Source organism: Canis lupus, chromosome 16 (assembly GCF_003254725.2).
Source record: "Canis lupus dingo isolate Sandy chromosome 16, ASM325472v2, whole genome shotgun sequence".
Taxonomy (NCBI): domain Eukaryota; kingdom Metazoa; phylum Chordata; class Mammalia; order Carnivora; family Canidae; genus Canis; species Canis lupus.
In genome coordinates, this window is record NC_064258.1 from 1,906,153 (window position 1) to 1,930,745 (window position 24,593).

At 37.6% G+C, this 24,593-nt stretch overlaps 1 protein-coding gene across 8 annotated transcripts in view; it reads right to left on the reverse strand.

The window, feature by feature from the left end:
- The window catches only part of CUL1 (cullin 1), a 93,297-nt gene that overhangs the window by 24,656 nt on the left and 44,048 nt on the right, over positions 1 to 24,593 (reverse strand). For all 8 annotated transcript variants that reach the window (XM_035699739.2, XM_025434023.3, XM_035699737.2 and 5 more), the window contains 7 exons: positions 15,320 to 15,494; positions 13,018 to 13,185; positions 9,428 to 9,478; positions 9,144 to 9,234; positions 8,036 to 8,199; positions 4,374 to 4,536; positions 2,992 to 3,122 (listed from right to left, as the gene is read on the reverse strand). In XM_035699739.2, the coding sequence (XP_035555632.1) occupies positions 2,992 to 3,122; positions 4,374 to 4,536; positions 8,036 to 8,199; positions 9,144 to 9,234; positions 9,428 to 9,478; positions 13,018 to 13,185; positions 15,320 to 15,494 (943 nt within the window). The remainder of the gene's footprint in view (positions 1 to 2,991; positions 3,123 to 4,373; positions 4,537 to 8,035; positions 8,200 to 9,143; positions 9,235 to 9,427; positions 9,479 to 13,017; positions 13,186 to 15,319; positions 15,495 to 24,593) is intronic.

Consider the following 24,593-nt stretch of genomic DNA (forward strand, 5'->3'; position numbering starts at 1 on the left):
TCTATGACATTTAATATGCTCACCGTAAATTATTTTCATATACTATGATTCGATTCAATTCGGCAAAAATTTTCAAACTTTAATAATGGTCTTCTCAAAGTAATTAAATCCCACTTAAAATTATGTATAATGATTATAATTTTTTAAAAAATTAATACAAAGTCGCTTCCCTCTGCTGCTTTTCCTGCAGCACAAGTGGGAATTGGAAAACTATCACGATTTGGGTTACAATATATCTTTTGTATTTACCACATTTGTGATAAAAATACCTACTTACAAGTATTTATGTTTTAGGTAGCTATATTTATTCTTTCTTAGAGTAAGTATTTAAGCACCTACTGTGTGCCAGGCTAAGTACTGGGCACACCTGCCCTCTCTTGAGCGTCTTCAAGTTTTGTGGGCTTTCCCATCACTGGATAGAACCCAGGCCACAATGGCTGTGTAAGAAACTCATGCATCACTGCAAACTATGAGTCAACTGAAATTTTAGAAATAAAAGAATGAGACGGAAATTCAGGGAAAACTTACAGAAACAGTGGAAGTATAATATATGCTTTCCCAAAGAAACATTTTTCTTCACAAGAACAGCTTAGAAAACCAGTTTCACAAGTTCAATATAAAAATAGTTCATATGGAAATAATGTTATTTTATGATCAATAATAACATGTTATTTTATGTATTAAAAAAATAGCTGACTTTTGAAAGTTAAGGCAGATGCCATACAAGTTTATTAAGCTATACAGATTATTCTTCAAGAGGGAGAGCCTTATTTCTGTTTTTAAATTCATGGGAATCACTGGTTTACATCTAAGTAATTAAAGGATTATTTAAATGTTTAATTTCCGGGGCACCTGGGTGGCTCAGTGGTTGAGTGCCTGTCTTTGGCTCAGGACATGATCCCAGGGTCCTGGAACTGAGTCTCACATTGGGCTCCTTGTGAGGAAACTGCTTCTCCCTCTGCCTGTGTCTCTGTCTCTCTTATGAATTAAAAAAAAAAAAGGAATAATAAAAAATTTAATTACCAGTAAAAAAAGAACTGCTGGTAAATATGGTCTATTTGTGCTGCTTATTGTTGACAGATGAAGGTTTCAGGTATAAAAAAATAATTTTATTTAGAAACTAAACTTGGTTTAACTGCCCGTGAAAAAAGTAAATGTCAGATTTAAGATTCACCAACCCAGTCAAAGTCAGATTTAAATTCACCAAGTCAGGTGATCATATCAAACAGAAAGAGAAAGCCATAGTACTTGAGAATTATAGCATGATTACTTCTCCATTTAGGACCTGACTTTGGTTTGGAAAAGATGGACATTAGAAGTAACACCCCATCATCCTATGAAAATAATCTGAGTGCATTTATCTAGACCACGAGCCCCCCCCCCCCCCACACACACACACAAGGACGCCTCCTAGCACAGAGAACATACACAACTGGTCACCTAAAAAAGCAAACTGCTTCATGTAGCTACTACTCCAACCCATGTCTGATGAAATAACAGACTCACCACTTCACTCATTTCAAGGAACACAAGTTATTTACTTGGCTCTGCTGCTCATGTGGCTAAACTGGGTTTTGAATTAACTAGTGTGAAAACACCTTACATTATTGCTCAAGACTGGCCCTTCCTAAATGACATGTGTGTGCAAGCGTGAGCATGTCAGGCCCTTTGGAAAGGAACATTTAGTTTGGAAATAAAAAAAGCCATCCAGATGTAAGGATGATTTTTAAATGAGTTTTTAAAATTAAAACTGCCATCACTGCTGAGCACTCAGCACTTAATGCACCAGATTTAATAAGCACTTTACATGTACTACTTGTTCATAAAAACTCCATTATTCTATTAAAAAAAAAAAAACCCAATTGACACAGATGGAAAAACAAGTTAGCAGGAGGGTCACACAGGTGGAGCAAGGATTTGAACCCAGACTGACTGTCAAGGGGCCACACTCAATCGTGCCTCAGTTACAACAGCTCCACACCTCCACCACCATGTGTCCCCGCACTGGGGACTTCACACAGTAGCTTATACTGAAACCTGGACACCTCTTTCACAATGGCCACTACTAAGCCAGATCTCTTCCATCTGAATGTGTAAAGTTAATTATTTTATCAATCTGAAGGAGGGGTTTATATCCACCTGGTTAATAATTCACAGTTGTGTCAAAAGGGAAGCAGCAAGCCATTAAAGGGAATCTTCCAAAGTTAACAGAGAAATGAAGATTTTAAAAGATGTATTAAAGACAGTATTGTAAAAAAAAAAAATACAGTACTGTCAAAAATAACTAACATTAAACACAATAAAATCAGAGACTAAAATGTTTTCTGATTTAGATGTAAGAACCAACCATGTTCTAGAAGCTTTTCCTTATTCTCCCAAACACTATTAAAATTAAAATGCCAACAGGGACAAAACCAAGGACAACTTACCCATCTTTTAGGAACACGAGGTACTCCCTATGAGAAATTATCACCTGAAATTACACTAGTAGGAACATTCCATATGCCTCCTGGCGTAGTAGGGTTCATAGGACTACTACACGTTTCAGGGATGATCCAGGGCAAAGAGCCCTGTGACCTTCTGGGGGTGGGGTGGGGGGTGGCAGCAGCAGGGGTCCTCAAAGTCCCCAACAGGTACAGCCTGTGGCCGGTGGGTGATGGAGCCAAGTGTCTAGGAGGCTTTAGTCTATTCATTCTATGGATGAATCTTCTCTTTTCTAGTGTAAGGAATGTAATTGTGAGAAGACATGAAGGGAAAAAAATATCAAGAAATGACATCCGCAATGCCTGAAAGATATCAGAGAAAAGTTCATGGAGGAATTTACTAAACCAAGAGGTTTGTGAACCTTGTTTTAAAAAGCCAAAACAAGGTTCCCTGTGAGAGCTCTAGTGAAAATCTTATCACTTGGATTCATAAATGGAGGCACACATGTCTGCAGTTCCTGTGTGGAAATGGTTAGGCCTGACTGATTTCCAATTACACAGTACTTACATTTAAAGCAGCTTCTCCACATTTTTCAATTGCCGCAAGACCCTGATTATGAATGTGTGTCTCTAGAAGTTTTTTCAATTCTCCTAGGCCATCCTGGATTCTAGATACAAGATTATACATGCGACCCAAATCTGAAAGAAGAAGGTGCCACCATTATACACGGAATAAACTTTACATATCCATTGTACTAAGTATGTATTTATACTGTGATGAAAAATACCTTGAAATAAAACGGTGTTTTCAGATCTAAATAATCAAAAATGTTTTAATTATAGCCAAATATTTTGTCCTTTGTATATGTATATTAAGCTGAAAACAACAATGAAGTTGTCCTATTGTAAAAGTTTATTTTTTCCCTTTAGTATGAGAAACCACCAAAATAACAGAGAAAAAACATCGTTTTATCAGAAAGTGTTTCTGATGCTACCTAAAATTCTCAAGCTTGAGATATTATTTATGTTAGATACATAATAGGCACTCAAATATTTATTTTAAGATTATTTATTTATGAAAGACACAGAGAGAGGCAGAAACACAGGCAGAGCGAGAAACAGGCTCCCTGTAGGGAACCTGACGCAGGACCATGACCTGAGCCGAAGGCAGACTCTCAACCAGAGTCACCCAGGCATCCCTCAAATATTTATTTTAAAAAAATGAATACATTTAAGGAGCATTTATGAATATCCATCTCAACTCTACAAACAAGTGAGTCACAAAAGGGTCCCCAAATTAACTACATGTGTGGCACATGGTTAGTTTATGAAGGACAAAGAAAAAAACTTTTGAACTTCAATCTTTTACTGAGTTCCTAACATGTCCTGGTAAAACCTGAAGGGTAAAAGAAATACTTTTACAAAATACTAGCCTTCACATCTTGAAGAATTTTTAATTTTTTATTTATTTATGATAGTCACAGAGAGAGAGAGAGAGAGAGAGAGAGGTAGAGACACAGGCAGAGGGAGAAGCAGGCTCCATGCACCGGGAGCCCGATGTGGGATTCGATCCCAGGTCTCCAGGATCCGCCGTGGGCCAAAGGCAGGCGCCAAACCGCTGCGCCATCCAGGGATCCCTTGAAGAATTTTCAAAATAAAAATCCTCAAGAAAAAAATCGGGGGTAGTATCATTTCATGCTGAAGTGTATGCAACAAGTTATATTCCCAGTGGAACTGCAAAGATGCTCTCCCTGCCCCCGAAAGTTATACCCAAAACACTCTACAGAGGCCTGAAATCTACACACAAGGTAAATGCACACTCACATGTTAATCTTTCAGAAAGTGATTGATGTTGGTGATATTGTTACCTCTGAGTCTAGAATTTCAAACAATGTCAAAACTGTAGGTCATAATAGACATGCACATGTCCTGAAAGTCTGAGAGGCTCACCTTCATTTTTGTCAGCATCCAACAAGTTCTGGAATTCTGTGTGGAAAATTTCCAAGTGTTTTTCAATGAGCACTTGCTCACACTTCCTTGCTAGTTCATCTTGTGTGCTTTCATGAAGGTAGACCTGGACCCTTCTCTGTTCCTCGAGCAGACGGGCCTCTGCCTGCAGGAATTAATTCAAGCAAACAGTCTGGGTTTGTTTCTAAAAAATTGTTACGTGAAAAATGGCAAATTAAACTCACAAACCTGCTCTAATAAATTAAGAGAAAAGGGAAGGAGTTCTTTGGTTTTGGGTGAACACCAACCATATTTAAGTGGTCAATGATGTGCTCATTTTCTCTATAGTATATTTCTACCTCCAGCTCCTTTGAAATGACTTACCAAGGTCATCACTATGAGCAATTCAAATGCGTTTATGCTACCTTTCTTCCTTCAGATACATGGCACTTCACCTTTTGGGGGAAATATCTGAGAAACCTACGGATCATCTCTCATACACAGATACCATATTTAGAACCCCTACTTCTGGCCGAAAGCTACTGAAGTCAAGGGTCACACAAATATATTCCCTGAGATGACGACCACATGGAAATAGTTATCAGTAATCATACTTTTTAAAAAAAATTTAAAGAAAAACATGGGCTTCTTTTGCCAATCTGGGTATGTGCCTCTGTAACTAGTGGATTTATTAATCTCGAGTTCTTACAATTCCCTTCAAGGAAGAGAGGAAAACAAAGATGTCATAAGAAGGGCAGCAAAATAAATGAAAGTCCATGTATTTTACAAAGCATCACCAGAAATTTTGTAAAGTATCACCAAGGAACCACTAAACTATGGAAGCAAGGACAAAATTTCAATGATAATCTCAAATTATTCAGGTGATCTGAATAAAAAGAAAAGCTATATTTTGTATTATAAAAGTACCAAACTTTGCAAAATGATTTTATTTTTTTTAAAGATAGATAGATAGATTTATTTATTTATTTATTTATTTATTTATTTATTCATTCATTCATTCATTCATTCATGATAGACACAGAGAGAGAGAGAGAGAGAGAGAGAGGCACAGACACAGGCAGAGGGAGAAGCAGGCTCCATGCAGGGAGCCGGACGTGGTACTCGATGCCGGGTCTCCAGGATCACGCCCTGGGCTGAAGGCAGCACTAAACTGCTGAGCCACCCATGCTGCCCTGTATATTTTATTTTTAAAGTGTGTGTGTGTGTGTGTGTGTGTGTGTGTGAGAGAGAGAGAGAAAGAGAGAAAGAGAGACATCAGTAACCTAGAATAGTCAATAAATCTTTTGTAGCTCACATTAGTTTCAATCACACGAAGACAGTGGGATATGTTAACCCAAATGTGGTTTAGGGTTCATTAATCAAAGCCATCCCTATTGCAGAGAAGCCAAAGAGTCTCAAGTGGTTCCACTAAAATATCCCTAAACATCACAGAAAAGGGAACACAGAGGAGGAATTTGCACATCTAGCTCACGATGGCAGCTAAAAGTAGAATCTTAAAGGTTCATGCTCTATCTCAATATTATTCATGAGTTTTGTATTCTATTTCCTGACAATGTTTTAATTTAAACATAATTTATCCTCAAGTTATTAAATAAATTGTGCCACCTTTTATCCTGTGGTTTTGCATATTCTCAGGCATCTACTGGAGGTTCTGAATGATGTATGCGTGTACTACCAAACACTTATAAAAATTATTACTCCCATTTTATAGATGAAGAAACAGAGGACCAGAAAGGTTAAGGTCAACTTCCCAGTAAATGGTTGAGCAGGGATTTAGAGCTAGACTTGTAGCCCAAGGCTATATGCAAGAGAACAGTTCACATGGTTAGATTCCAGTTTTATGCTTATAGATTCTCTGTATTATGGATTTCCAGAAGGTGACAGAAGCTATGTTTGGTTAAGATCCAACTGGATTTGGGACCAACCGTTAAGCCCTCTAGAAAGGAATCCCTGTAAGAGCATCAGGATGCAGGAAGCAGGGTCACATTGGTTTGGAAACATCCAGACCACTGGACATCTTTGCTCTTCAAGCTGTCTTGGCTGTTCCAGGCCTGATTTAAAAACCAGATTTCCAGGGATCCCTGGGTGGCTCAGTGGTTTAGCAGCCTGCCTTTGGCCCTGGGCATGATCCTGGGGTCCAGGGATTGAGTCCCAACGGGCTCCCTGCATGGAGCCTGCTTCTCCCTCTGCCTGTGTCTCTGCCTCTCTCTCTCTCATGAATAAATAAATAAAATCTAAAATCTTTAAAACAAACAAAAAACCAGATTTCCCTGCTTTGGGGGTGCTCATGGAGCTCTGGCCTCACCAGCACATTTCCTTACACCAGACTACGATTACCTCCCCCAGTGTGGCTGACGCAGATGACGGGAACTCTGAGAGTTCCTTGTGCTGCTCCTGCGATGTGTACCCTGATAGGAGACCCCACTCTTGGTTGGCATGCAGAAAAACTAACTGAACCCACTGACAGACACAGAGAACTACTACTCCTCCAAGTGTAATTCTTCTGAAGAGGTCCATTTTTGTTAGTTTTGAGGAATCAGAAATTTGTTTGTCGAGGACCTTCAGCTTCCAGCTTCTAATCACGATCTATGGGGAGATGCAACCAGAACAGCACACATAAACAGGGTGGGGCGCTATGCGCTTAGAGAGGTTCCCTGTTGCTCCAACTGAGTTGATCTGTTCACTTACTCTGCGTGCTGAGTAAGTGAGCAGATCAACTCAGTTGGGGGGCTCTGTGGTCACTCCCTGTGCTCTCCCAGTGAAGAGAGAATAAAGGGCAAAGCGGAGATCAGGTACCGTTAGCTGGACTCCCAGGAAATCGTGTACCTCTCAGTCAGGGGTCAGCAAACTAAACACTCCGGGCCAAATCCTGCCTGGAGGTAAAATTTCACTGGAACACAGCGACACTCACGTGTTTAGATGTCACCACGGCTGCTTTGTTCATGACAATGGCAGAGCTAAACGGTTGCAACAGAGACCACGTAGAGTGAGCACAAGTCTCAAAATCTGCTACCCGACCCTTTACAGAATGGGTTTGCGGGTTCTGAACTTTGGTCATTCCTCACAGTGGTAAGTCCAGGACACCCATATTCCCAAGGAGAACAAGAAAACAATTACACTAGAACTTTGCCGTAACATACCTAGTACAGAAAAAGATTGATGGTACACAGTTTATGATTAATCCTATATCCTGTAGTTTCAGAAGGACCTGCTTTACTATAAATGTGAGGCTGTACTAGAGATTGTTGGAGAATATTTCAGAAGTGAAAAAACAAGAGCTTAAAGTTTGCAAATCCAGTAATAGGTGTTTCTTAAAAACTTACTTTCTCATTGACACAGGACTGTGGCTCCCATCAGAAACACACACACGCTAGGAGAGACAGCTCAGAACACAAAAGTCACATGGCTGTCACAGTTCTGCCCTCAGAGCAGCACAGAGAATACGGAGCCATGGTTATCAGATGAGTTTATAAAAGCTTCTTGGTGCACTGGGTGGAAGCATCTGCACCTGCTATGACATGACAGGACAACAAGGCCTGAGAAGTGACCTGCAAAGAAAGCTGCCTACATGAAAAGGACTCACTCACTGGAGCGGCAGTAACTACTGTAACTTAGTCTACTCTAAGTGCCATATTTAAGCTTACCTTTTTCATATACTCAGTAACTGGGTTCTGCTGCAAGAATTCAGTGCTCTCCCTGGTATAGAATCTCTCCGTGTCAGCCAAAAACTGAGATTCAAAGGACTCTTTGTACACTGTCAGCGTAGGGCCCTTGGCAAATGCATCGTCTTCATTCAGCCCCAATTCCACTAGAAATAAATAGGAACTATATTTCAATTACCCCAGTTTTTGTTACACTTTACACAACATACCTGGGTGTAGCATTCAGTTTATATTTATAAAAGCTAAATGGAAAATGATAAGGCATAGGGTAAATGTGCTATTCACTGGTACTAAAGTACACGGTTTCAATGAGAGAAAAAGACAGAAGATCCAAGACATAGAAGCAAGTAATTCTGACTCATGGCCAGGCATGCTTCAAAGTTATCATGCAGCTTATTTAAAAAACTTTTGTATTTCTAAAAGCTTAAAAATAATACACATGACATTTATTTTTTAATTGAAGTATAACTGACATACAACAGCCTACTGGTTTCAGGGGTACATCACAGTGATCTGGTATTTGTGTACGTTACTAGATGGTCCCCACAGTTAGGTCCTTATCCGTCCCTTAGAGTTAGTACAATATTGCCTACATTCTCTATGCTGCTCCTTACACCCCATGACTTTATACCTAGATGTTTATAGCTTGTAATCCCCTTCATTGATTTTACCTGCTCCCTAAAGAGGGCTAAATTTAAACTTTCAGAGAAAATACGATCCTCCTAAGTTTTTAAAACACTTCGTTTATCGGTTTCTCAACCTCAATTTTTCAAACCGATAGCAAGATTTCTGTTTATCATTCTGCTCCATTAATGACACTCTATCATAGTGTTATATACAGTAATTCAGTAGACCAGAAAATTATTCAAATGTCTAAATCTTCAAAATTGCCCTAAGGTGCAAAGATCAAACAATTTTTATGATGGGGTAAAATCAAACAGAATCACACTAACTTAAAGAGAATTCTGAGTACCTGTGTAAATTCAAACAATATTCTTAAATCTAAAATATCTGTAAATGAATCTGCTGGGATACTGTTACAACTATCATTTGATACAAAAACTGAATAAATTAAAGGGAAAATATTTACCATAAGACTGTACAACTCCACTTATCAGTCTTGTATTGATGGTTTCACCGTTTCTTTCCTTTTCAATCAGTTTTAAAACAGCATTCGTTACCTTGATAAAGAAAAGAGACGTGTGGGTCATAGACTGTAGTGTGCATATTACTACACATCTCTGAGATCGAGTCCACTGACAATGCAAGACGAGAGATACTCACAGGACATTCTAAAGGAAGGGGGAGACAATGCCTAAGGAACAAACCTGGGGATTTTGAAAGGGCAACATGCACACTCACACAAGCAGGTACCTGTTTATTCAGTGGCCTGAACAGACAATCTCTCCAAGTCACCAATGCAAGCTGGATGAAAAGAAAAAGGAGAAGCATAAAATGTCTATACTTTCACTATGTTTTTCTAAGACTAAAGTCCTAGGAATCAGACTGAATCTCACTGATCAGTATTTCTAGATCATAACGGGGTAAAAATCTATCATTGTGATGAAATGAGAGACACTGACTTGAGTTAACAACTTCAGGAAATATCAGAGTACAGATGTTTATTAGCCTGCATTTCAATAATTAAGATAAAGAGGAAAATCTGGATTTTAGGAGAAAATACATATCAGCTTATAGGACAACAGTGGATTCAACCTCTAACACTGTTCTTTGGCCCAAATTTAATTTCTAACCTAACACACTTAATGAAGGTAATTCCATTTATCATTGTTTCCTAATACTCAGTAAAATAAGTAATAGACAATAAAAAATTAGCAAGTTCTGTATCATAATTGTGGTGATTTATGTTGCATGGATGCATACAACTGTAAATATACCAAAATGGACACTGCATAGATGCAGTTTACTCTCCATGAATCACTCAGATTTCTCATTTTACTTGTATTTTGTGTGTGTGTGTGGGGTGGTGGGGGTGGTGGTGGTTCTTTGAAGGATTTTTAAAAGTTTTTAAAACTTCCCACAGAAAATCACTATAAAAATGTCCCCCACAAGAGAAATGTTGTAATTCATTCACTATTTTTAAGCTGTTTGTTAAGAAAGGTATTTTTCAGAGTATAAGTCAAATTTATAACAATTCACTACTAATACAAATTGCTGAGGAACTTAAACATAAATGCATTCACTCTTATTTTTCCCAAATTTAACCACAGATAAAGCTGGGTTTATGTAAGACTTGTATTTCAGAAAAGATTGTACGTAATAATTTATGTAATGAACTTTCACTGAGTGATATTTCTACGACACAAAAAAGAGACAACATGAAAGCAATATTTAATAAAAAACTATTTTTAAATGTATTATTTTAAAAAATTTTAATTCCAGTATAGTTAACAGTGTTATATTAGTTTCCAGTGTCCAGCAATTCTACACATTACTCCCTGTTCATCACAGTAGGTGCACTTCTTAATTCCCATCACCTATTTTCCCCTTGCTCCCACCTACTTCCCCCTCTGGTAACTATCAGCTTATTCTCTATAGTTAAAAGTCTGTTTTTCGGTTTGTCTTTTTTTGTTTGTTTGTTTTTGGTTTGTTTCTTAAATTCCACATATGAGTGAGATCATATGGTACTTGATTTGCTTAGCATTATACTCTTCAGATCCACCCATTTTGTTGCCAATGGCAAGATTCCATCATATTAAGAGAAAACTATTTTTAATAAAGTATGAACAATACATACTCGTGTAATATTAGCATAAAAATAAGATTTCCAAATTAGAAACTATGATATCTGAAAAGATGCTCGGAGGCTAAATATGAGGAAGAACCTCATTTTTGAGGAAAAATGCAACCCTGGGGCATTTGTTTTGAAAATAAATTTTCCCTGTGCAAATTCTCTGTTGCTATTCTTTCAACTCTACAGACTTCTTTAATGCAGGAGTCAGGCAGGAGGGAAAATGCAATGCCATGGCCATGAACTTCTAGTAAAGATATACTGCACCTTTAAAAATAACTTTTTTCCAAACATTTTTCTAAAGTAAGACAGCCTTAGACAGGTCTAATTTGACTCTGGATAATTTATCACTTTGAGGGAAGAAAGGAAGAGAATTGGCAAGATAAGAAAGAAGGGCCAAAGGTACTCCAGATAAAGTTCAGAGGAACAGAATCCAGAAAAAAATTTTGCTCAATCACTTTAATGTATCAACAATTAAATTAATTTATGTCCTCTGGTGGACATAAAAGGAAAACAATAATGTTCTATAATTAAAAAGGAAAAAAGAATTATTAGGAAAAGAGAAAAGCTTTATATTTCCTGACAAATCATCTCCACCTTCTGGAACTTTTAGAAAATACAATGAGAGATCATTGTGCCCAACTGTTTCACTGTGTCAACTGAAGCTTGAACTGTAAATGAATTCATCGGCTTCACTGGAACAGCACACAAAGGAAACTGTTTCTAGAGAGAGGTATTAATTAGTCTTTGCTAAAATAAAAAGTATGGCTGCCTATCTTATTTCCAAATGGTAACTACAGGACTTAAGAAGATAGAAAGTATGGGTTTCAAAGCAAATAAAAAAATAAGAGCTGTCAAATCTTGAGGTATGCTTGTACTTCTATTTTCTTTATTCTTGAATAAAACACACAAAAAGTTAAATTAGAATGATTTTTAGGAGTCTGTGATGTTATTGCAGGGCACATGCGATATTTCAGGTCAAAGTGGCACCAAGAGGAAATCAACCCAAATCACAAATTCCTACACTGACAACTTTCAGTCTCAAGAAAGCATTTCTAAGTGGAAAAGAAAAGGGCAAGTACAAAAGGCTCAAATCAAAACACTAAATCTAGGAAGTTTTGTTAAAACTATACAACCGAGTACCTTTATGAAGCAACAGTTTGTATAGAAATTGAACTATTTAAATGGTTAAGAGTCTGTCTTGCATCTGTGATCCATTATGTTTTTCTTTTATTAAATTTGTCAATAGTAAAGCAATAAAGTACTGCTATTATACCAACAATCTTGGATATGGAGAGAACCCTATTATGCAGAACTTGACATTTTCATACCACTGGTTCAAGAAGAGTATAGACTGTGCATCTGCTGGCCTGTTCTGAGCGGACAGACCATTCTGTGGTCGAGTCCTACCCTTCACCACTTTACGACATCAGTGGTCCCATCTGACTGCGCGGCAGTATCAGCCAGAGGGCCTGCTGTGACACACTGCTGGGCCCCACCTCCACAGATTCTAGGAAGTCAAGGCCGGGGCCCAGTAATCTGCATTTCTAACAGGTGCTCAGGTGTCCATAATGGGGCAGGTTGGGGGACCACACTTTGGAAACCAATGGGCCTAGGAAGAGCTTCCCTGACTGAAGAAATAAATTAATGAAGATGATATTCAATCATTCAAATTTTGCCTTTTCAAAATCTATTTTCATGGGGTCTAAAAGAACCCCTTGGTTTTTTACTCTGTCCGTAGCGTATTATTTTGTAAAGTGAGAAGGCAGGAGAACATCTCACAGCATAGTCCTCTCCTTGAGCAGTTTCCCAAACCACAAAGACCACGAGGGCTGATCTGTAAAACCTGGGTTTCAGGCTAGGGACCGATCTGCCGGACACAGAGCCAGCATGTGGGCTGTCCAGCGCCAGAACTGGGACAGTTCCAGGCTGACCCGGATGGCTGGTCAAATGATCGCAGAAGAGACTTGTTATCAGTCCATGCAGAAGGGTGGAGGCTGTATTTTAGAATTCCAATTTATTCATCCTTCCCCTTTCCTGCCACAAAATATTTAAGAGTCATTTATTGATAAATTAAAGCAAAAGAAATTAATTACTATTATGAAAATAGCTTAATATTGGTCTAGATTCCCCTACTGACAGGGTGAGGTAGGTATCACTAAGAAAATACACATGTGAAAGGTGTTTAAAAAAAAAAATAAAAGAATCTTACAGAATAGATCTCATAGATTCCTTTTCGTCCCTCGTCACATTCACGGCGAACCCAATGTCTATTGAGGTAGGCACAAATTCCATTCAGCACTTTGCTTGAAAATCGGTAATCCTCCCACTGTTGAGTGTAGAACTTCAGTACACTCTCATCCATCAAATCTTCTCCATCCTACAAACAAGTTAACTCAAGCTTTAAGGACTCATTTGTCACATGATGAGTTAAAGATAAAAATTAACTAAAACAAATCTGCATTAAAACACATTTTTGTGTTTGGTTTCAGATGAGCTTTTTATTTTGTATACAAAAACATGCTCATCTGCTTGTGAGAATCAGATCAGAGAGAACTTTAATAAGAACTTCTTCAAACTGGAACTTTTTCATAGTGGTATTAAATATGCACATATGCTCATACAAAGAAACTGGAATTCTCATTTATTTATTTTTACAGAACTCTGAACTGTTAGAATGAGAGTAATTCATTTTTATTAACAAAGGAATTTACCTCCAAATCATCCCTATTTTTGGTATTTTCTGTTAAAAATTAAAATGTCCTATGAACAATTTAGACCATGGGGCCAATACTATTCGATTTTTTAATGCATCTTCCTCCTTCATTAAATTTATCCAAAAAATGATAAATATATAGTTTTTGTGGTAATCTGTTACGTCTCTGTAAAAAATAAAGTATAATGGTGCAATATTTCTTCTTTAACAAGATCTCGAGGGGAAAATCTGTGCATTTACCAAAATTATTTTTACCAAGATTTCCACAACTTAAACCACAATTTTTTTATGTGAAGAAGCAACTTGACATTTTTTCTCAGGTTTTAATGACATCTACAAAGTAAAGTGTACCCTTTAAAAACTGCATGTTTCACTACTATGGATACAGTATACATATATACTGTAGCAGAAAAGCACCAAGGTAAAAGCAGGAGGGACACAGTCCTGCTGGGACCTGAGGCTCCGGGCATGCCACCCCCTTGGCTCAGCCTCGTCTCCCACCAGAGTAAGAAGTCTTGACAAATATGTGGTACACAAATGACCCAAACAAGCCACATGAAAACCTGATCATTATCTTCAGACAATCATGTTTTTGTTCATTTAAATTTACATAAGGAATGAACTATTAAATGTAAAGCTAAGTCACTCTGAATTATAGTACATGACCTTTTAGTTTAAAAAAAAAAAGGCAAAAAAGATCACTGATACAGTACAGCTACCAATACTTTCATACAGTACAATATACTACTAGTGTTCCTCATTTTATTTTTTATTTTTTTTTATTTTTTATTTTTTTATTTTATTTATTTTTTTTTATTGGTGTTCAATTTACTAATAGTGTTCCTCATTTTAATGCTGAAGAATAATTAATTCCAGTGTTCACTTTACAAAATGTTATGAATAAAAATAGGGACACTGTGGTTTCAGCAAAACATTACAAACACTGTTTAGGGATCATGAACATTTTAGCCACAATTTGTGGTCAATCAACTATGGTCTGTTAGAATGATAATAGGTTTCCAATTACCTCGTAAAATATATTAAGAAAGCAATTTTGAAGCCTGCTGAAATTTTTGCCTAGGATCTGTGTAAATAAAAAAATCTTTAAAAGATATACACAGCACAAATTTCCCCAAGGTAGAAAGTAGAGATGTCTTCACTCACTCTATGTGATATGGGTAGCACTAGATGAAGGAGCCACTTGTCCATCCTGTGGCTGGATGGAAGGCACCACACTGCCCTTGCTACAGAGGATGGAGATGAAGGCAGAAGATGAAGATGAAAAACATCACTGCCAGAACCATCCTAGCCAAGGGCACGATTTCATCGTAGTTCTGAAACATACTACGTGACCATGTGTAAAAAGCAAAGTCACACTGGAAAAATGTGATTTCCAAAGGTTAGAAAACCTTATGATCATTTATTATACGTCTGTATACAAAACAACACACTGGGTTCGAAACACAACATAGGTCATCTGAATTCATAATTAAATGCTGGAAATTAAGAGTCATCAATTTCTAAAGACCAAATAGAAAATGGTTAGGAAAGTGCTACTCTGGTATAGCTACCAAAAACTTCTCATTTAACAAACTAAAAAAACAGGAAAGGGCTTATGAAAGTTTCATCTTGACAACAGGTCAAAGACTAAGCAATAGCAAAATGCACACATCAATGCCAGAAACAATGAACCCATAACAGCGAGCAATTTAGAATTCAATCATGTTAGAATCATCATTTCACTACTACTTTTTTACACTCTATTACAAATGGTCAGTATATATGTAAAACCTCTTACCTTAAGAAGATTTGTCAAGTAATTCTTCAAAAATTCTTTAAGTCGTTTGTATAATTCCAAGCCAACAAACTGAGCTCCCCCAGGCGTCTGTCCCTTTTTTGATTTGGAAGGAGGGACACCAGCCCCTCGGGCTTGGTTTGACTGGTGAACACTCGTGCAGTAGTTGTAAACGTGACTTGGAGAAAAGTTAAGGAAATCAACGTGCATCATCAGTATCAACATTGATTAATACCAAAAGATGTTTAAAGAAAATATGTTCATACCAATATTTCCAATATAGCAACAAAAATCTATAAAAACTACAGCGAAAAAAAAAAAAAAAAAAAAAAAAAAACTACAGCGGAAAAAAACTTCCAATCAACAGGGCAATAAGGCTGAAGTCAACCAGCCCCACTTACAAGCTTGTCCACAGGCCAGGGAGCAGCCTGCTGAGAACAGAGGAAGGTTCTGAGGAAGGTCGCCAAGGAAACACGGGGATCTTATCTTCTCAGATCACGTAATGCGACTGACCTTGTGGGATATTGTCCCGAGAGTGTATCAGAAGGCATGAAAAGAACTGGCCATTGGTACAAAGGTTCCAAACAAGAGACAGAAGCAATTACCTCCTTCAAGAAAACCAAAAAGCTCTAACCATAGTCTATTTTAATTCTTAGCTATATTTCTAGAAATATACATGATACATATCAAAATAACTAAAATTTTATTTTAAACTGATCAATCACAACAGAGCAAGGCTCCTGTGCTATTAGGAGGGACGGAGATGCTGGAGTCACAGAAGAGGCCCCTAAGTCGACAATAGCTCTGGGAGGCTGCCGAGCATGGGAAGATGGGCCGGCTAAGGCAGAAAACCACTCTACTTTGTTGTAACTTTTCATACTCTTTTAGTTCGTCTGCATGAAGTATTACTGGGCTAAAACTAATTGAAAGACAACAACACTGACTGAGAAAGAAAAATCCAGTAAGACAAAATATTCTGGCCTATTTGTTTCAAGTTAGTGGGTAAAGACTGAGGCAACTTCAAAAAATAACTCCATACTCCAGAATACGTTACAAATGGATTAAGAATTAAAATATACAAACCAAAACAATAAAACAAAGAAAATACACACAAACATTTTCCTGATCTCAGACTGGAGAAGGCTTTTCTCAGCAAAGTCATCAAAACACTTAATCTGAAATTGTGAAAACATTTTAGGGAAAGGTATCCTTAATGAGTTACTACCTTTAATCAATTAAAATAATCAAAAACAATGTGAAAAAGTTAACCTCCACGGGAACATGGGCAGAATATACCAACAGAAAATACCAAAGCTGAAAGAAATACATACAAATGGCCAAAAATCTGAAAACAAAACAAAAACAACAAAAAAATGAACAAACTTCAACCTCAGCAGTAATCAGAGAAGGATTCCTTAAAAACAGTGAATCATTTTATTAAATGTTTCAGATGCACTGAGAATGGCAGATTATAACACACGACGAACTCTCATAAATTCATGATCCAGTTTGGACAAATCTCATATTCCCATACTTGTCTCATTCCACTTACATTCCACCTCAACCTTTTAGGAAATTAAGTCGGGCAGATTTTGCAACGTGTGCCTCCTCCTCCTCCCTCATGCCAGTCCTCCTTCCACTTCCTCTAGGGGCAAAGAGCCCCGTGATTTGGTGCACAGCACTCCTGTGAATGTCTTCATAGCTTACTGCGAAACTGTACATGGTATTACTATCCCATCTGTACTCAAACGTTAGCTATGGTACAGATCTACAGGCAGCTATCCCTCTTCCTGTTGATGGGCCCTATTAATGATCACGTGGTGGGCTACAAGTTTGGGCACTGACAAAACTGCAAAGAACAGTACTATCAAGTTCCCTCACATATATGTTTAAGTTTCTCATAGCACAGAGTTGCCAGGTGACAGGAGGGCCACCATGCACTTGACTACACCTTGCCAGATGTGCTCTACAAGTCCTTAGGTGTCACCAGAGGTGCACACATTTCATTGCCTATAGTCTCTCCCACACATCCAAACCATGGCTCATCGCGGTTTTCTTTCTTTTTTTTTAATAAAGATTTTTTTTATTTATTCATGGGAGACACACACAGAGAGAGGCAGAGACATGGGCAGAGGGAGAAGCAGGCTCCAAGCAAGGAGCCTGACGTGGGACTCGAACCTGGGAATCCTAGATCACGCCCTGAGCAGAAGGCAGGCGCTCAACCACTGAGCCCTCCGGCGTCCCTCGTCTCGGTTGTCATCAGCATTTCTCTGATTACAGGGAGATGGAGTAGCCTAGGAGTTTATTGTTTTTATTTCCTTTCCTGTACATTCTCTGTCCTATCTTTCACATTCTTTTCAAAAACAGTTTGCTTGGACACTGATGAGAGTAGAACATGATAGAACCACTCTGCAGTTTTTCCTGTGCAAAGGGTAACATTTTTAGATACATGCCTGGAATAGAATCCCACTCAGCAGTTTAAAAAATGAACTGTTACAAATCAGTTTTAAAAACCTGTTGAAGGGGGGATCCCTGGGTGGCTCAGAGGTTTAGCGCTGCCTTTGGCCCAGGGCGGGATCCTGGAGTCCCGGGATCAAGTCCCGCATCAGGCTCCCTACATGGAGCCTGCTTCTCCCTCTGCCTGTGTCTCTGACTCTCTCTGTGTGTCTCTCATGAATAAATAAATAAAATCTTTAACAAAAAAACAAACAAACAAAAAAACTTGTTAAAGGGAAAAAGCCAGCTATGTATGGTTCCATTCACATGAGATTAGGCTAAACTAATCTACTGATAGAAATCAGGAGTGATTTCTTCCTCCTTAGAGGGTGAAAATGGACCATCAGGGGCTCCAGGGAACTCTATGTATCTTGAGTAGGATATGGTTTACCTGGGTGTATAGATCTTTCAAAAAATTCAAACAATCTATTTAAGATCTGTGTACTTTGCAGTATGTGAATTTTGCCTGAAAAACATCTTTAAAAACAAGTATATTGGGGCGCCTGGGTGATTCAGTTGGTTAAGTGTCTGCTATTGGCTCAGGTCATGATCCCAGTGTCCTGGGATAGGGTATTAAGTTGGGCTCCATGCTCAGCAGGGAGTATGCTTGTCCCTCTCCCTCTGCCCCCTCCCCCTGCTCATGCTTGGTCTCTCTCAAATAAATATTAAAAAATAAGTATTACAGACCGACAAATACTGAGTTGCCACTTTGACTTGGCAGTTTACTATGAAAATCCCTGCTGTATCAATTATATAGTCCAGTTATTATCTTCTTGTAGTTTGTAGCCTAACTTTTTTTTATGAAAAGCACCATATAAAGAGAAATTCTTAATTTGTCATCAAGTTTATTCAAATTTTCTTTTACAGTTTACATTTTAATTCTTACTTAGGAAATCCTCTTCTCTGTCAAGGCACTAGTGCATTGTCTTTCACAACTGATTTCACACTGAGATTTCTAATCTAACTAAAGTAAAATTGTGTATGAAGAACAATTATAATTTCATATTTCCCTGCACGGCTATGCAATGGTTCACAAACCACATATGACATGGTCTATCCTTTCCCCACTCTAGGTATTACTATTTCTAGAAAGCCGTCCATTTCAGTGAAGTTTTCAAGTATACTTGCCCAGTTGTCTGAACTCTTAAAAAACCTGTTTTCTGTGATATATTTATTTTAAATGTTATGATTAATTGTGCAAAGAATCAGTTTGGGGGTTTTTACTTCTTTTTAAAAATGTACTTCTTTGTATTATTCTCTAGAAAACCCTGCCCTGATCTGTTAGCTTGGTATTTTTGTTCTTAATGTAAGCATTTAAAACAGATTTTCTTCTTCACACCACTCTGGGTACATCACTTAGGTCTGATATGCATGGGTTTCCCTTATTGTTCAGTTGTCTTTTCTCTTTTCCATTTTTTAGGTCTCTTAAGAGTTGTTTAGGATTTTTTAGATTTCCAAAGTGATTTTTTTTAACTTTTTAAAAAAACCCTTTAATTTCATTTTAGAATGAATCAGAGAATATTATTTCTTTGCTAGTTTCTTAAATATGTGATGAGACATATAGCTGAATGTGATTTTCTTTACATGTGCTTAAAAAAATATCCATTCTCTTACTGTTGAAAACAGGAACCCATTAGAGCATTCTGTTTTTCAAATCTTGGTCATTTGTCTGTTTATTAATTACTGAGAATTTTTTAATGGAAATCTTCCTAATTATAGATTTGCCAGTTTCTCTCTTATATGTCTCTGAAATACGTCATATATTTTGAGGCCCTGTTAACAAGTATATAAACTTTGAATAATATTCCTGATTATTTGTTTTTTTATTACTAGGAGGTAATCGTGGTCACTCTTCACAATCATGCCTCAGAAAATCCACCGGATCAGATGTATGGTTAGAATTTACCTCAATACGTTTGTTCCATTTCTTAATCTGCAATTTATATCTGCAACTTTATATCTCTCTTTCTTGGTGTGTCGATGCAAACCACAGCAAAATGCACTCTTTAAAATGGAGTCGGACAATTTCCGATGGATAAGTTTGGTTTTATCATAAAACCAAAATATAAATATACTGTTTTATACATTGCTATTTGGATTAATTTTTATCACCTTATTTTGTTTTGTATTTTCTTTTTCTTTCTATTGGATTGATGGATTTGTTATTCTGTCGTAGTTCTTACATCATTCTGGATTAATATACTTCATTTGGTTACCTAGAAATTTGACATGCATACTTTTTGCCTTCCACCAATTCCAGAAAATTCTCGGGTTGCCATCTCTTCAAATATTTCTGTTCTCCTATTTTCCACTACAGGTATGTCAAACATTTTCATGTCACCTTCCATACCTCAATTCAGGTCTTCAGTTCTGTTCTATCACTTTATCTTTGTTCAAACTTTCTAGTTAATTGATTCTGAAAGAATCAATGTCAAATTTGCTGTTTACTTTAAACATTTTATTTCACACCTAGAGAATTTTCTGTTTCTCCCACTTGGTTTCTTTCTTTTTTTTTTTTTCCTTGGTTTCTTTCTTTTTTTTTTTTTTTTTAATTTTTATTTATTTATGATAGTCACACAGGGAGAGAGAGAGAGAGGCAGAGACATAGGCAGAGGGAGAAGCAGGCTCCATGCACCGGGAGCCTGACGTGGGATTCGATCCTGGGTCTCCAGGATCACGCCCTGGGCCAAAGGCAGGAGCCAAACCACTGTGCCACCCAGGGATCCCCAACATTTCTATATGATTTAAGAGTCAAAAAAGCAATAACAAGGAAAATTATAAAATATTTTGAACTAAATAATAATGAAAATAAAACCTATCAAAATTTGTGGAACAAAGGTAAAAATTCTTTCGAGAAATTTATGCCTTTATATACTTACACTAGAAAAGGTAGGAGGACATTCTGGCAATGGTCCACAAATTGATATACATATCCAATGCAATCCCCATCGGCATCCCAGTTGGTTTCTTTGTAGAAGTGACAAGCTGGTTCTAAAATTCATATGAAATTGCAAGGAAACCCAAAACAACCTTGAAAAAACAAAGCTGGAGTACTCATACTTCAAGATTCCAAAACTTTCTACAAACCACAGTCATCAAGACAGAGAGGCACTGGCAAAGGACAGACATACAGATCAGTGGAACAGAACTGAGAATCCAGAAATAAACCCATGTGCCTGTGGACAAGGATTTTCTACCAAGGGGCCAAGGCCTTTCAATGGGGGAAAAGGGACTTTCAACAACTGGCGCTGGGACAACTAAGACAGGCACATGCAAATGAATGAATTTTCCACCTTATACTATAGAAACTCAAAATGGATCAAAGACCTAAACATGTACGCTAAAATTATAAACCATGTAGAAGACGACATAAGACTAAATCATGACCTTGGGATTAGCAAGGGATCCTTAGACATAACAACAAAAGGAGAAGCAACCAAAGGGGGGGGGGGAGTCAATGAATTGGACTTCATCAACATTTAAAACTTTTGCATCAAACAATCAAAAAAATGAAAAGTCAATCTACAGAATGGGAGAAAATATCTGTAGACCATGTATCTGATAAAGTATTTGTGTTTAGTATAAAAAACCCTTACAATTCAATAAAAAAGACAACCCAATTACAAAACAGGCAAAGGATCTTTCTTTTTAAAGATGAGAGAGAGCAGGGTGGGGGGTCAGAGGGAGAGGGACAAGCAGATTCCACACTGAGCATGGAACCCGACGTGGGGCTCGACCCCGGGACCCTGAGATCATGATCTGAGCCAAAATCAAGAGTTGGACGCTCAACCCTGTCACCTAGGCGCCCCAGGGCAAAAGATCTTAATTGACATTCATTCATTCATTCATTCATTCGGGGGGGTGGGGCAGAGACACAGGCAGAGGGAGAAGCAGGCTCCATGCAGGGAGCCTGACGCGGGACTCGATCCTCGTTCTCCAGGATCACACCCCGGGCTGCAGGCAGTGCTAAACCGCTGAGCCACCTGGGCTGCCCTTAACTGACATTTCTCTAAGCAAGGTATAAAAACTGCCAATAGATACATCATTAGTCATTAGGAAAACATATCAAAACCACAATGAGTAATTCATATCCATTAGGATGGCTGGAATCAAAAAGATACCAAGTGTCGGTCAGGATATAGAGAACCTGGAACCCACACACAGCTTGAGGGCAAGTAAATGGTACGGGCCACTTTGGAAAAGTTATGCAAAACAGTTAACTTAGAGCTACCATCTGATCCAGAAATGCTGCTTCTGGGTATCTACCCAAGAGTATGAAAATATATGTCCATATAAACACTTGTTCACAGATGTTTAGAGCAGCACTATTTATAACAGCAAAGAGGCAGAAACAACCCAAATGGTCATTAATTGATGAACAAAATGTACATCCATTCAGTGTAATATTACATAGCCACAAACATGAATGAAATATTGATATATGCTACGACATGGATGAAGCTTGAAAACATTATGGTAAACGGAAGATGCCAGTCACAGAAGACCACAGGGATTAGTCTGCTCAGGATGCTCTAACAAAATATAGACTGGCTGGCTTAAACAAAAGATAAATTACTAGGGGTAGAGAGATTAGAGAGATTAAGAGGATGGTAACTAAAGGGTACAGGGTTTGTTAGGTCATGAAAATGGTTCTAAAATTTCTTAGTGACAGTTGAGCACATCTGAATATATTAAAAACCACTGAAAACCCACTTAAATGGGTGAATTACAAGGTATGTGAGTTGTATCTTGATAAAATCATTATTAAAAAATTCAATGCAATCCCAATCTTTAATCCTGGCAGTTTTTAGAGTAGAATTTGACAGCTAAATATAAAATGTACAGAGAAATGCAAAGGACCTACAATAACTGGTATGTGTGTGGGGGGAGACAAAGTTGGAAGATTTATACTACCTGACTTCCAAGAGTTTTCATAACGCGACAGGAATCAAGAAACAAAAAATGAAAATAGCAACATCCCATATAAATACAGATGCAAAAAATATTTCACAAAACATTACTTAGATATTATTCCTTTAGGATGGGTATATTGATCAATGAAACAATATGCTAGAAATAGAACCATACTTATATTGTCACAAATTTAACAAAGGCACCAAAGTAATCTATTGGGGACAAGTCTTTTCTACACATGAGGCTGAAATAAAAATGGAAGCCATATGGTGGAAAAATTAACCTCAAGCCTATCTCACATATACAAAAGTTTACTCGATGAACTATAGACTTAAATGTAAAAGCCCAAACCATAAAACTTTATGAGAAAAACATATTATCTTTCTGACCTAGGGAAAGGCTTCTTATAGGTCATAGAAGGCAGTAACTGTAGGAAAAAAAAATAGGTTTCCTCAAAATAAAAAACACCTTCTCATCCAAAGACACCATTAAGAAAAGGAACAGCAAGGCTTAGATAGGGAGAAATATGAGCAAAACCCATGTGACAAAACAGTGGTGCCCTGAATACAGAAACAATTCCTACAACTCAATGATAAAAAGACTTGGATACCACACAGGGATCCCTGGGTGGTGCAGTGGTTTAGCGCCTGCCTTTGGCCCAGGGCGCGATCCTGGAGACCTGGGATTGAATCCCATGTCGGGCTCCTGGTGCATGGAGCCTGCTTCTCCCTCTGCCTGTGTCTCTGCCTCTCTCTCTCTCTCTCTCTCTCTGTGTGACTATCATAAATAAATAAACATTTAAAAAAAAAATAAAAAAAATAAAAATAAATAAAAATAAAAAAGAGACATAAGCTAGAATAAACATCTGACAGAACAGGAAAATAAAATAAGATACAAAATCATAATATCTAAGCCAGATCCTAAAATCTACCTAAACAAAGTGACCTATCACTTGTCAACAAAGTGACAGAAAAAACCACACTACACATTTGGAGGGCTATATGTCAAAAGTAATTTTTATTTCAGTGTATTTATCTGCAGCATTTCTAAAAGCATTCAGGTAACAACCAATTTGTAATTGTGACTAAAATACAAATATTATCAAAGTAATCAAGGAAAAGCAAAAAAAATTTTTTTTCTATTGTCTCTAACAAAGATGCTTATCTTCGGGGACAAAAGAACAACAAGTGGCTAGCTATGAGCTAAAAATGGGGGTATGGTCAGGAGATCATTTCTGTTCCCTCAGAGGGATGGTTCAGAGCAAGTTCTCTGCAAGGATCAATTACTATTCACATAAAAAACAAAAACCTTACAGTTATATGTTAATTTACAATTGAGTATTTGTGTTAAAGGTGATTTTCAAGTTAATATAAACAACCATTTTCTGTACAAGTGTGTGTGTGCGTGCGCACATGCACGCAGATAACACACAGAGGGATGTGCCCAAAAGAGCAGCTGCGAGGACCACTAGTGTGGCCCTGACTTGAATGGAAGATGGAAGGAAAGGAGGTATACTTTTCATTATGTGCCTTTTTGGACTTCTAAATCTTACATGATTATTGATCTGAAAAACAAAAATTCCATTTTAAAAAGTCCCCAAATACATCTATTTTGGGGTTCATGTAGGTTTTTCCTCCCAGGAGCTGCAATCCACAAAGTGAATGGCTGTGTGCAATTGCGGAAGAGTCCAGCCTAAAGCCTGGCTACTCCTCATGAAAACTGCTGGCCTAGGCAACTTTTACTTACTGTTTTTTGTGAAGAGGAAACTTTAGACACAAAGCTTATACAGAAGATAATAATAGGTGTATACTTTTTTTTTTTTTTTAAGAGGGAAGGTAGGGGAGGGGCAGAGGAAGAAGAGAGAGAA